General features: G+C 39.5%; 1 protein-coding gene across 1 annotated transcript; it reads right to left on the bottom strand.

The window, feature by feature from the left end:
• Positions 1–7,948: 7,948 nt before the first annotated feature.
• On the bottom strand, positions 7,949–9,274 carry LOC125293284 (transcription factor HES-2-like). The gene is made up of 3 exons (XM_048241140.1): positions 8,985–9,274; positions 8,781–8,868; positions 7,949–8,670 (listed from the first exon to the last, which is right to left on the bottom strand). Exons 1-3 carry the CDS (start codon positions 9,168–9,170, stop codon positions 8,348–8,350), a joined length of 597 nt encoding a protein of 198 aa, XP_048097097.1. The 5' UTR covers positions 9,171–9,274; the 3' UTR covers positions 7,949–8,347.
• Positions 9,275–12,834: the final 3,560 nt, after the last annotated feature.

The following is a 12,834-nucleotide window of genomic DNA, read 5'->3' as shown; positions in this document are numbered from 1 at the left end:
TTGTTTGGGATAAACATGCATTAATAGAGATCAAAGCCTGACTGCAAATGCGTTTGTTCTTGCGACAGGTGTTTCAGTTCGAGGACATTTCTATCGTTCCTTCAAATGATCCAATATATTTTACGCACTGTTATTTCTGTATTAACAATGTTTTGTAACTATAACTATGTGTAAGTTATATTCTCCTAAGTTTACGTGTGGTATGTTTTGACACACGGCGGTGTTGCTTTGAAAGCATCACTTTGATTCAAACGAGTTTCTACGACTTTAGTGAAGACGCAGTTCACTTATTGTGACTTTGCATGTTTTTGATCTTCAAAGAAGTGAGTGGGCCTTGCGCAATCCACAGTTTGAGGTCCCAATCAACAAACAAACAATGAATGAAAGCAACATCAAGATCAAGTGGATTAATAGGTAATTCTCATTTCACACATCATATCAAAGACCAATATCGACAGAAGGCGTTGGACTCGCGTTTGTTAGTTTTCGTTCTATTTGCATGCATGACACACCCTTCTCCAAAGTGAAAATATGAACGTCTCAAAAATGTCTCGATGCAAGCAGTTGAGATTAAACTATGGATGACTTGCGAACTACTAGAGATGTAATGTTTAGACATACAGTACATTTTGAAAAGATGATTGTACAACAGCTTAGTTTCATGTTGTAACATCACAAACTCTGCATATAGCCTATTGTAAATGTTTTCCTTACAACTGTGTTTAAGAATTAAATAAAGATTTAGGTATTATTAACTTTTTCCACGGATCAGACATAACACTAATATAATAGATTTTTTTTGTTTTGGTATCACACCTATTTACACAACTTATATTCAGTGTAGTTGAAGTGATGTGCATGATGTTGGTCAACATCATGTTGCATCACATTTATGTGTACAGAAGGAAGCAATCTGCATGGTAATAATCAACTTCGCTGATAACAAATGATTACATCTGATTTTATCCAAATAAAAATGTCACCTCATGGTTAAAAACTTAAATAAATGTTCAAGAACATGGATCTGAACGGCATGGTGAAAAGCCCATGATACTGCCAGGGTGCACGCTCCCTCCTCACACCTCACTGACCTAATGTAGGTGCTGGTCATTGAATGCTGTGTAATGTGGACAGTGTATCAGTGTTACTACAATGATACTATTCGCATCCATCAAAGCGATAAACTACAGTATAATTGGAGATTTAGCAGTGTACAATACGAATGGCATTTGAGTTAATCAAGAAAGTGGGTTATATCCTGTTGAAGATGCTAGGCTGCAAAACCAAATGCCTCAAACAAATAATTGCATCCTTTGCATATCCTTGGCAAGCTTCCAAAAAAAAAACAAGAGCTGTAGTCCTTCTCAGAGCAAAGAGGAGCTCCAAAAACTGCTTAATTAAAATCTCTGTGACACTCTCACAAACATAGAAATATGTTTTGCTGAAACTTTGCTTGAAATGTGTGGTGAAGACAACATTATTACTGATCCACCAAATCATATCACAATACGCTTCTTGGTGTTTTATGCCCCCAACGCAAAAGCACTGCCTGGAAGGCACTAGGGTTATCTAAGTATAATATACTCTTTTGATCCCGTGAGAGAAATTTGGTCTCTGCATTTGTCCCAATCCGTGAATTAGTGAAACACACTCAGCACAGTGAGGTGAAGCACACACTAATCCCGGCGCAGTAAGCTGCCTGCAACAACAGCGGCGCTCGGGGAGCAGTGAGGGGTTAAGTGCCTCAAGGGCACTTCAGCCGTGCCTACTGGTCAGGGTTCGAACCGGCAACCCTCCGGTAACAAGTCCGAAGCGCTAACCAGTAGGCCACGGCTGCCCCAGGTTAGGGTTGGGTTTAGGTTTAGGATTAGGTGCCTTTAAGTCAGCGGTGGCAGCGCTGCCTGGAAGACGACGTTGGGGGCATAAAACACCATTGAGCATCACAATACAGTATGTCAGATGTAAGGAAGAACCCATCCTAACAGCTAAGATCAAGATAATTGTGCCTGTATTAATGCTCCGATCTCAACCTTTTTTTGTAATTGTTTTAGTTTGTACTTTGCGTTGAGTTTTTAGGCCTACTTGTGTCTAGAGTAGGATGACTAGAACTCAACTGTATTTTAGGGCCTAAAAAGACATTGTTGAAGATGATCTGGTGACACTTTTTATGAATCCAGTGTTCATAAAGAATTATAGATTCATAATCGGTTATAAATATTTCACAATATTCTCAATATTCCATGTATTGCCCATAACAACTAACTAAGAGTTGCAGGCCCTTGGTGCATACTGTATGTGAAGTAAGATGTTCAGATCATAACTAATAAAATGCTTTAAGGCACCATCACAGACAATTAGTAAAGAGGTATGGTTTATATATATCTTATGATCCATGATGCCCATTGGGACAGGTCTCTCGGCAGACTGCCTGATCTTTTCCACCAAAAATCTCAATGTAGCCCCTTGTTTTAGTGTTACCGACCGTTTGCTTTGAGAAGTTCACCAGGTCCCATTGTATGAAAAACACCCAAAACTAATACATTTCTATAGCTATTCTCCACATTGTGGATGGTGTTTTGGTGGTTGACATTTTCATTCCATCTCAAAATGGATCACTTGGTCATCTTGAATGCTGATCATAGATCACTCTTCTCCAAACATGCACAACTCAGCTAAATCTTTATAAGGGCACACCTGGACAAAGAATTTAGCTTTCGCTGGATTATTTTTTTTGACCCAGGGACATGGCCTGAGCATAAAAAAGAAGCATTAAATTCCAATGACACCATGTCCATTTCAATTGTGGAGCCTAGAAAAGTATTCTTTTGGGATGTTTTTCGACCAGGGGGTCCTGGTGACCTTCTCAAAGTAAACGGTAACACTAAAGCAAGAGGCTACACTGAGATTCTGGAGGAAAAGATCAGGCAGTGTGCCAAGAGACCTGCCCCAATTGGCATCATTGGACCATTAAACCATACAATGATCCAAAACATACAGCCAAACAAGACAAGAAATAATTAACAGAGAACAATGTCAACATTTTAGAGTGGCCCAGACAAAGTCCAGACCTCAATCAGTCAAAAAAGTTAGTACTGGTACAAGGCCAAAGTGATGGCAAATAATCGTTCCTGCCTCAAAACCCAGATTGCTGCTAAAAAGGTGCAGTCTATAATCATTGTGGAGACATGGAGAGGCTTGGTAGGTATTATAAGAACCATTTTGAGAGCTTTGATGGTAAATAAAGATGTTACCATTGATTATTTGAAAAGGGTATGAATAATTGTTTTGTATATATATTTATATACATATAAATACATAATTATGTATATATATATAATAATTTGGTGAATTCACATGATTTGTTATAAAGCTTCATAACAAAGTTTGCCAAGAGGTCAAAGAAGCTTTATAATGCTTTATGACAAAAGCTGTAAAGGCTTATACATTAGCATCATAATGCTTTATGAATTTATGGGGCAATTCCACGGAAAATTGACTTTTTGTCACATCCATAACGTCAGTGAAATGCCTTGGCATTTGTATGATGTGGATGATCACATTCATTTTTTGTGCATTTTTTCTCATGTACATTCTTAAGCCAAAAATAGCAAATGCTCAAATTTAATCATTCACATCATACCATACCATCACATTTTATTGGCGTTATGGATGTTACAAAAAACGTAATTTTCCATGGAATTGCCCTATGGGTTAATATAAAGTGTTACCAATAACCTCTTACGTATTTAGATAATAGATTTGGATAATTATAACTTCAAGACAATTGAATCTTCAAACAAAGCATCCATGGGCTGATAAAGATAAGACTCCTTCTCTAGGGCTAAACTCAGCAGTGGCCAGTGACATGTGGGGGATGGGAAGGGAGACTGGCCAGGCAGCGCACAAGCCTCTTTTCCCTCTCTCTTCTCTTCTCGTCTCTCTGTGTTGGGGGTGGGGAAGCTGGTCGAGGAGGTGATGGGTGTGTATGTGTGTGTGTGTGTGTGTCTGAGGGGGCAGCTTCTTTGTAGTCTTGTTTTATTCGGCTGAAAGCCAGGGTTTCTGTCTGGACTCTCTTGGCCTCTTGCTTTCACCCGCCGTACAATGCAGCCTTTCACTTTGCTCTTTCACTGTTTCAACGTCAGTTTCACCGGACTTGCTCTCATTGTCGCACCATTCACTGGGGCCCAGGTTTGGTAAATAGAGGACATAGCATGGTTCTGATCCTTAACAGCTCAACTACGCCCTTTATAAAACTGGTAAATTGGGCAAAGAAAGAACTGTGTATAAAATGAACTTTTTTCAGTTCTGAAAACTACATGAGGTTCGATTTTTTTTTTGCATGAATGACCATATGACTGAACCCTGAAAAGATAAACTGACACACAATCAAATAGCATATCACTACAGCTTCCAGGCGTCTATAACCCTAATATTCCACAGCAGTGTTTAGTGTTGACTCAGATTCCGACTTAGATTTAGGAAGGCCGTATGGAAGATGCTCACATGGTCTTTTCCAGGAGTCAACTTTTTAACAGAACTTAGGACCAATTTATCTTAACTTAGTTTATTATATGATTAGTTTATAAGTGACTTAGATATGACTATGGTCAGTGAAGGAACATCCTAGCATTGTTTAATGTTCAGTTTTAACTGGATTTAATATTTTTGATTCCAAAATGGTCTTCTGTGACAGTATATCATGCATAGTGAATTCACCGGTACTATGCTGATCAACCTCTTAAGGGTCATTGTGTGATCACTGTGCTTGGCAGGATTGGAGTGATTGTGATATGTACGCTCACTAAAGTTGATCACCTGCTGTCACTTAAATGCAGCGTAAGGACTGGATTTCTGGGGGGGAAAATAATGTAAACACACCTGAGCATATTCTTCATAGGTACACCTATTCAACTGCTCATTAACACAAATATCTTATCAAGAATATCATGGCAGAAACCCAATGCATTTAGGCATGTAGAGATGGCCTAGAATGATCTGCTCAAGGTCAAACCAAGCATCAAAATGGGGAAGAAAGTCGAACCTTGAAGCAGATGGGCTACAGAAGCAAGAAGCCCACACCGGGCGCCCTCCTGTCAGCTAGGAACAGGAAACCGAGGCTACAATTCACATGAGCTCACCAAAATCGGACAATACAAGATTGGAAAAAGGTTGGCTGGTCTGTCTGATGAGCCTCGATTTCTGCTCCGACATTCGGATGGTAGGGTCTGAATGTGGCCTAAACAACATGAAATCATGGATCCATCCTGCCTTGTAACGACGGTGTAATGGTGTGGGGGGTCTTTTCTTGGGACACTTTCACAGCAATTGAGCATTGTTAATGGTAAAGCCTATCTGAGTATTGTTGCTGACCATGTCCATCCCTTTATGACCACAGTGTTCCCATCTTCTGATGACTACATCCAGCAGGATAATGCAAAAATGTCCACACGACAACATTTGAGACTCAAAGGGATTCCAGAATGGAACATTTGAAAACACAACCCTTAAGTTGCCCTGGGCCAAATGATGCCATTGTTTATAAGTGTCTCAGTGTATCATGTAGTGTTTTGTTGTTTAGTTGTTGGCTACAACTTGCAGCATATGTAGGTTATGCAAGATAAAGGTGTTTTCAATCTTTTTTTGGTGTGGATGCAGAACTTTTTTAAAACGCAGTTTTCACAAATCTTGAAAACCGTTGTCGTGTGCCCAGCCCCAGACATTTAGGCCAATGAAGGTTAACCTGGACATGTCATAGGTTACTGAGCCTAATTGCAACCTCATTTTAGTGGTGATTAGTGACCAGGGCTTCCTCAGTAAATGGGATGATAGGCACATGGAGACCTCTGCTATAATTGTGTTGTATTACCCTCACAGTCCTGACACCATGAGTGCTGAATGAGTAGTGGCTGCATAGTGTTTGGGGCTGATTGTGTGTTCTTTGGGGTAGTGTTTTTGTAAGCCCATGACATAAAGACACATAGCCTACGGTTAATGTTTATTCATTTGGCCCTGACACCTGCTCGACTGTGCTCTTTTCTATTGATCACTGTTATGGGTCTAAATGTGCTTCAGTCCTTCGTTTGCTTCGTCCATGGGCCCTGGCAAGATCATCTTCGTTCTATATAAAGCTTCTCACAATGGAAATTGATTTGCTTTAGGAAGCCTTATTCACTAAACATTGTTAATGAATGGTGAATTTAACTTTTTATTAAACAAAGATTTAACTGCTGAATATGAAGGAATTATCCTCTTCAGTACCTAACAGTGATGTAACAGAGTTAAGAATGTCTAACATCTCAAAAGGGAAAGGTTTATTATTCCATGACATAGTCCATAGATTTACTCAGTGAAAATAAACATATTCATTCATGGTCATAGTTATACACTGTACATGCCCTAAACATTAGTTAGGATTTATTCAAGAATGAAACTCGTGACTTAAAGCCCTAGAGTCTTTGTGTCCCAGTACATGGACATTTTGAGAGTCTACGCCCCAAACATATTTTAAGAGTGTGCTCATCAAAGACATATTTGTATGTGCAGTGTATATAAAAGGTCACTGTTTTGATACCAGTAGGCTATCTTTAACACGGGGAACATCTTAATACCAGCCACTGCAGGAACCAGTTTGCAAAGACCACACACAGGAGTTTTGGCTTTGTAAGAAACAGGCGTGCCACATATGAGGCTTCTGTCTGTCCTCCTGCAGCCTTTGATCATCAAAGAGCTCTGCAGAAATCTGGATTGTGTATTGTAATTTGACTTGATGATCAAGAATCACTGAATATGACTTTTATCTTTTGCAAACTAGTTGCTAACTTTACGTTAATGAAGTTCACCCACACTTAAATCACGGCTGTGTAGACTTTATTTTCTTATGCTCAGTAAGGAATTCACTTGATTGAAAGTATATTCGTTTTTCTTTTAATGTGTGAACTAGAATGTCCTTGCTCTGATGTGTATTTTTGATGATGGTTATTGTAAAAGAAAAACCCACTGATCTAAAGGCCAACATCTGAGTGCATGTAATTGAACATACAGATACATCCGTGCTGTGTTCCACCAGGGCATTATGGATTACATACTTTAGACTGTTAATAATGGTGGGCCCTAATTTCAATGCTATGCAATGTGCAAATTCAGTGCAAAATACCGACTGCATGAACTATATCATGTGGTGTGTGGGAGTGTTGAGCTGATCCACCGATCTTTGTGCATATAGCATCTTGCTCATGGTAGGCTTAAGACTGCGCTTTGCCTGTCATTTGAATTAGAGTGCAGTATGTTCAGGCCTACCACAGTGTCACCCTGTGCTTATAAGGAGTAGTTCACTATTTTATACTATTTATAGGACTCAGCATCATTGTTTTTATAGTAATCTATAAACACAAAAAGTATTGGCTCCATGACCCTATGATGGTGTTATCCATTTGTTCAGGATGCATCCCTCCTGTGTTGCAGTATGATTTCATATCCATAGATTGCACACTTTCAACTGACAAGCAAGTGTACAGGCAAGTTAGGCAAATACACCACTAACTCTGAAATGCCAGACCAATCTTATGGCTGCACTGCAATTTTCAGTGTTAATGTCATTTTCGGTTGTATATATACCATGATGGTAATACTAATATTAATTACCATCAAGTGTTAAACTCTCAGATGTAGCTGTCCAGACAGTTAAACTTCAACAATTAGACGATTGGTTAAGCATACAATAGACTGCCAGTGTTCCTTTGTCTCTTTGTGTGCAGTTCCCTCTCTTTTACACAAAACCCACTATGTGAAAGAATGGGTCAGAGATTATTCTGACCGTTAAAATCTTGACTTGATCAGACCGTTTCTGCATTCAAAAATTAATGCCACGTGAACCAACAAGTTTTCAAATCAAAATGTTTTATTGAATCATTTATAGTTTCTCAACATATTGTGATTTGACATCTGCAAAACCAGTTTCAGTGTAGCATAATTGCTTTAACACACAGTGTTTACATGCTTCGTCTTTGCACAGACCAAATATACTTAAGTCAAACGTGCAAACCTCATAAAAATACATTATAACCCGTGGGGTTTACAATTGTGTTGTGTACAAACCATTTTCTTTGAAACCCCAAAGAGGATTGCATTCAATAACGTTCACAAACGGAACAGGCATTGATCTGTGCATTTGGCTAAAATCTGTATGTAAGCATGCCATTAGCCAAAAATATTGCGAAACACGTATTTTTACAGTTAATCTCTGTAGCAGGCGTCATTCTAAGACATTGCAATCGTGTGTGTCCACGAAAAATAAATATAACATTTAACCTATGTACAAAATAAATACAGAGATGTCTCCTAGATGTCTCTACCAAGGTCTCCACATGTTGGCAGCAACTGCCTGTTGCGCAGGCTGTGCGCGGTTAGGGAGGGGAGCGACACTGCTGCTGGTCTGGTTCTGAGCTAGTTTCGCTGCAGACTTGATGCTTTGAATTTTCTCTTGGATTTGTGGTAGCATCTTGGAGGTCTGTCCGCAACAGTTTTGACACGTCGGAGCCACTACAGGCATGGACTTCTTGATGAAGTCGTTCACCCGATGGCGGGCATCTTTATCGAGACTGGTTTGAGGGAGCAGTGTTGAGACGCGCTGGAGACACGCTTTGTAACCATCTTTGTAACTGTCAGTTGAACCTATCAAAAAATAATAAAGAATCATTAGTACCACAATTCCAGTTAAATCACGGTAAATGATTATGAAAATATGGGACAATTTATGTTCAAATCATGTGAAATGAACGTACCTTTGACAGGAGAGGAGGGAAGATCACTGAGGAATCTAACGGTCATCTCAAGGATGTCAGCTTTTTCCAATTTGGAGTACCGGCAATTCTGAAAAATAGAAAAGCACAACTCATTAGTTTCTGACATTCATACAGGAAGGCGAGAAATTTAGCATTCAGTGGGCCTATATTAAGATCAAAACGGATTGACATATGAATACTTACATCTTTGCCGACGAGCGGGAGAATGAGAGTCTTCAAGTGATTCAAGCTGTCATTGATGCGTGCGCGCCTCTTTTTCTCCATCAGAGGTTTAAGAGTTCTTCTCAGTTCACTGGCCTCTTTGCGCTGGGCCACGGTAGACCCGGAGCCGAATGTTTGGGCAGCTTCGATAATCATGTTTGGAGCCATGGGCTTTCTCTAGAGATCGTGTTCTCAGTTAGAGAGTCAGAGCTGGAATGAAGTGGAAAGGCAAGGCTGCGCCCTTTATAGCGGGCCGTGGCGTGGAGGGAGTGTCCAATGTCTATTGTGTTCCACTTTTGACGCACAGAGAAATACCTCTGGGAGGGGACCCCGCCGATACTTACTTGGCCATCTGTTAAGTACATGTTGTGATATTGACGCGTCCACCAGTGGCATGCGCCGGTGATTAACTACAAATGATGGTTAGGGTAGGAGATTAAGAATAGAAGATCTTGATAATAGTTGAACATAGTTTCTGTCAGTTCTTAGAAATCTATTTCAGAAATTACACTGCCTATTCCCCATGTAGGCCTAGGCTACGTTTTGACATGATGCAAATAAATTGATTCCAATTAAATATCCTTAGAGATATAAATTCAGTGTTGCCTATTGTTTTATTCACCTCATTGTTCGTTTTATTAAATGTTATAAACCTAGCATTCAACAAAACAAATCTTACATCAGAAATACAACCCAACATTACTTCCTTTTCTCAAAAAAGTTTTTCGATAGGTAAACATGTGGAACTGTAGCCTACATTTTGTATGTTTTACGTGTTAGTTTATCTTTTCAAGGCATATTGCCTTTTTTGTCTTCATGCAAAGCTATAGAGCTGCAAAGCGTAGGCCTGGTCATAAATTTAGTTTGGATGGGTGGGAGGAGGGGGTCCTTCGTGCTTGCTTTGCAAATAATAACGATGCTTGTATTAAAGCCTCCCAAGCCACGCTATGTATGGATTAACACCTGCTTGTAAATTCCAAATTCATGCTACCCGACTGTGCATCTCGCCTACATTCACCTGTAGACTATGGGCACTGTTGAAATGGGGGGAGGGTCTTTGCAACAGCAAAGCGGCGGGGGTGGGGGTCTGTCCAGGACAAACGTCTTCTGTTAAATATTCAGGTCTGGTTTTGTTATCCACTTTATGGTTTATTTATAATGTAATGAGAGCCTTTTCAACTTGGAACTTACGCCAACGTCATACATAGCCTAACTTTGTTTTATATGTCACACTCTAAATTGTTCTAAGTTATTTTTGTTGCATGCTGTGAATGATGAACATAGTTCAGTATGACTAAAGTTATATGGGGGTTAGAGTTGCCCCATGAACCCATGAAAGCATTTGCCTTTCAAATCGATGTTGAACTCACGCGCACGGCACGAGCCATGAATGTCCAACAGATGGATGGATGTCACGCAAACCACTTCGCCACCATACCAACCCCTCCCCCCTTGCTGCTCACGTCCTAGTCTCATTTTGCACAGCTCCCCGTTGCTTCTGTCCGACTCTTGCGCCATCATTAGTTATGATTTGCTTGTGTGTACTTCAGATGTCACTACCCCATCTGGAATGGGGGCTGGGAGAGAAAAAAGGGTATTAAACTGCACACTGGGTTTCCAACGGTGTAACATTCCACTCAACGCTCAGGGCTATTATCCTCCAACGCGTTTTCACTGTAATCTGAACATTTTAGGAATCAAACTGTTTTGTTCTTTTGGTCTGTTCGAAGTAAAACAGTAGCCTACACTATTAGGATGAAGCCAACACTATTTTATTAACGTTTTAATATGTAGAAATCAACATATATGAACTTGTTTCAAGTCAGTGCATGCTCAGAAGAACACTTTCAATCGTTTAAATTGAAATACGCATGCATAAATAAAACTAGAAATCAGCTTCACAAGAGTGATGGTCTAGTGGCGCTGTCCATCTAGCACGCGTTCTCTTATCCCATGGGGCCCCAATTAACTGTCGACCACAGCCCCATCGCTGGGAAGGGAATTTGAATCCAGAAAAAAAAAAGATCATAGAATGATTTCGGTTGGAGCAGTCTTTGTCTACATCTCAAGCGTGGGTTCCCATCTGCGCCAGCGGGCTGAACAAAGTCTCTTTGTTTAAGAATGTAAACTTTAAAGGTAGAAGTAAAGACACAGACATTGTAGAGAACAGCATGATGAACTTTGAAAGCCCCACATCTTGTTAATGTCAGTTATGATTACCAAGAAATAACCCATGCTTCAACGACTAGAACTACATGAAAATGTATTTATATTGTAATATCACCAAGCCATACATAATGGTATATTTGTAAAGGCCACTGTCTAAAGCAGGCAAAAATAAGCAAGTCTGAAATAATATACACTGCTCACATGCTGAAATTGGCCAATTCATAATAGGACTGTTTCATCCGAAAATTCCTGAAATAGAAGTTATAGAGAAAACATATCTCGTAGTTAGTTTACTTCTTTGGACCTTATCATGTCCCACAACAAACGGCATGAGACCGGCACGAGCCAACATCTCAGCGCAGATGGGGTCAGCGAAGCGGAGAACTCCACAGGGGCCTCTCCGTTCAAGATCGCCTTTCCTGCGCTGAAAATGCTAGGGTAGCATGGCCTTTCCTCCTTCATTCTGCCTACTCGGAAGTAGATTTGGATTTTCTTTTTTACATACAAGTTTCAATCAGTTGCAATTCCCGTATGGAATGCACAGTATTTTTGCATATGTTTCAAACTGTCCTTGTTTTCCAGAAGAAATGTTACATAGGAAGACAATGATATTCCATAAAGCTCTAAAGTTATGTCACCACAAAATATGCATTTGAGAAAATATAGGCTGTATACCATGGCAACCATTTCCTGCAATTGATAAAGGCATTATTTGACCTCATATACAGAGTTAAATCAAATAGTTTCAAATTATGGTAACTAACACATACACTTATGACATCCTTAGAACGTTTTTCAAATGATCTAGCTGTCCTGTTACCTCATATTATCTAAACATTCTGTATTCTCCCATTATCCCAACTTCAAGGATCAAGAATTTCACCAAAGATCCTTGATTACTAGCTCCGCTTTAACCCTCTCTGATTTCACCTTCTTTAAACCCTCTAAATCATAAATGACACATAAATCTTGTCTTCCCTTCTTTTATGTGTAAAATTACTGTATTTCATTGTTGGACACCAATCTACAAAAAATGTAGTTTATCTGGTAGTTGGAGTTCAGTCAGTATGGCACATATTATCGCAATATCTGTGTGTTTGTCAAAATGGTCCAAAACAGCTTTCAAATATGAACAACCTTGTATGATACATTTTTCAAAAGTTAGATAATACAAAATGTGTATCCGCAAGGAAAAGAGAAGCTTCCACGTTGCATACAATATTTCAGCCATAAAAGTGTCTCTGGATTTATGAATTCTTAAAGCTATTTTTTGAGCATTTATTAACACATTTTCTTTGAATGCAAACATAAAGAGTCTATAGACAATATATGTCAGGTGTTCTAGCCCTTTGGAGCTTTGACACTGACAACAATCTTGTGCACTGAATAAAGGGCTGCATTCAGGAAATAGTGTTTTGTGACTGTTGGGGAAAATCTCAATATTGGTCTTACAGTAAATGTGTAGATTCAACCGATATACGCAGTGTAACACCTTTCTTGGTTTACTCTGCTCTGGCGATCACATAAGATACATTCATTCTAAGAGCAGCTTTGATGACTGATGAAACAGCCTCTCTTCACGACTAAAGATAATACATAAGTAAAGACGAGTAAACAGGCTTTCCATCCATATGATAATCTGATAAGTTTGAATAAACATTCT

This window comes from Alosa alosa, chromosome 4, assembly GCF_017589495.1.
Source record: "Alosa alosa isolate M-15738 ecotype Scorff River chromosome 4, AALO_Geno_1.1, whole genome shotgun sequence".
Classification (NCBI taxonomy): Eukaryota; Metazoa; Chordata; class Actinopteri; order Clupeiformes; family Clupeidae; genus Alosa; species Alosa alosa.
The sequence above is the reverse complement of the archived record's forward strand: the minus strand, read 5'-3'. Positions and strand labels throughout refer to the sequence as shown.

Bases quoted from the DNA above. Each gene is read 5' to 3' on its own strand.
- LOC125293284 (XM_048241140.1), bottom strand. From the start codon at position 9,170: ATGGCTCCAAACATGATTATCGAAGCTGCCCAAACATTCGGCTCCGGG. The intron at 8,869-8,984 runs GTAAGTATTCAT...TCTATTTTTCAG, and splicing joins TCCCGCTCGTCGGCAAAGAT to AATTGCCGGTACTCCAAATT. The intron at 8,671-8,780 runs GTACGTTCATTT...ATTTTTTGATAG, and splicing joins TCCCTCCTCTCCTGTCAAAG to GTTCAACTGACAGTTACAAA.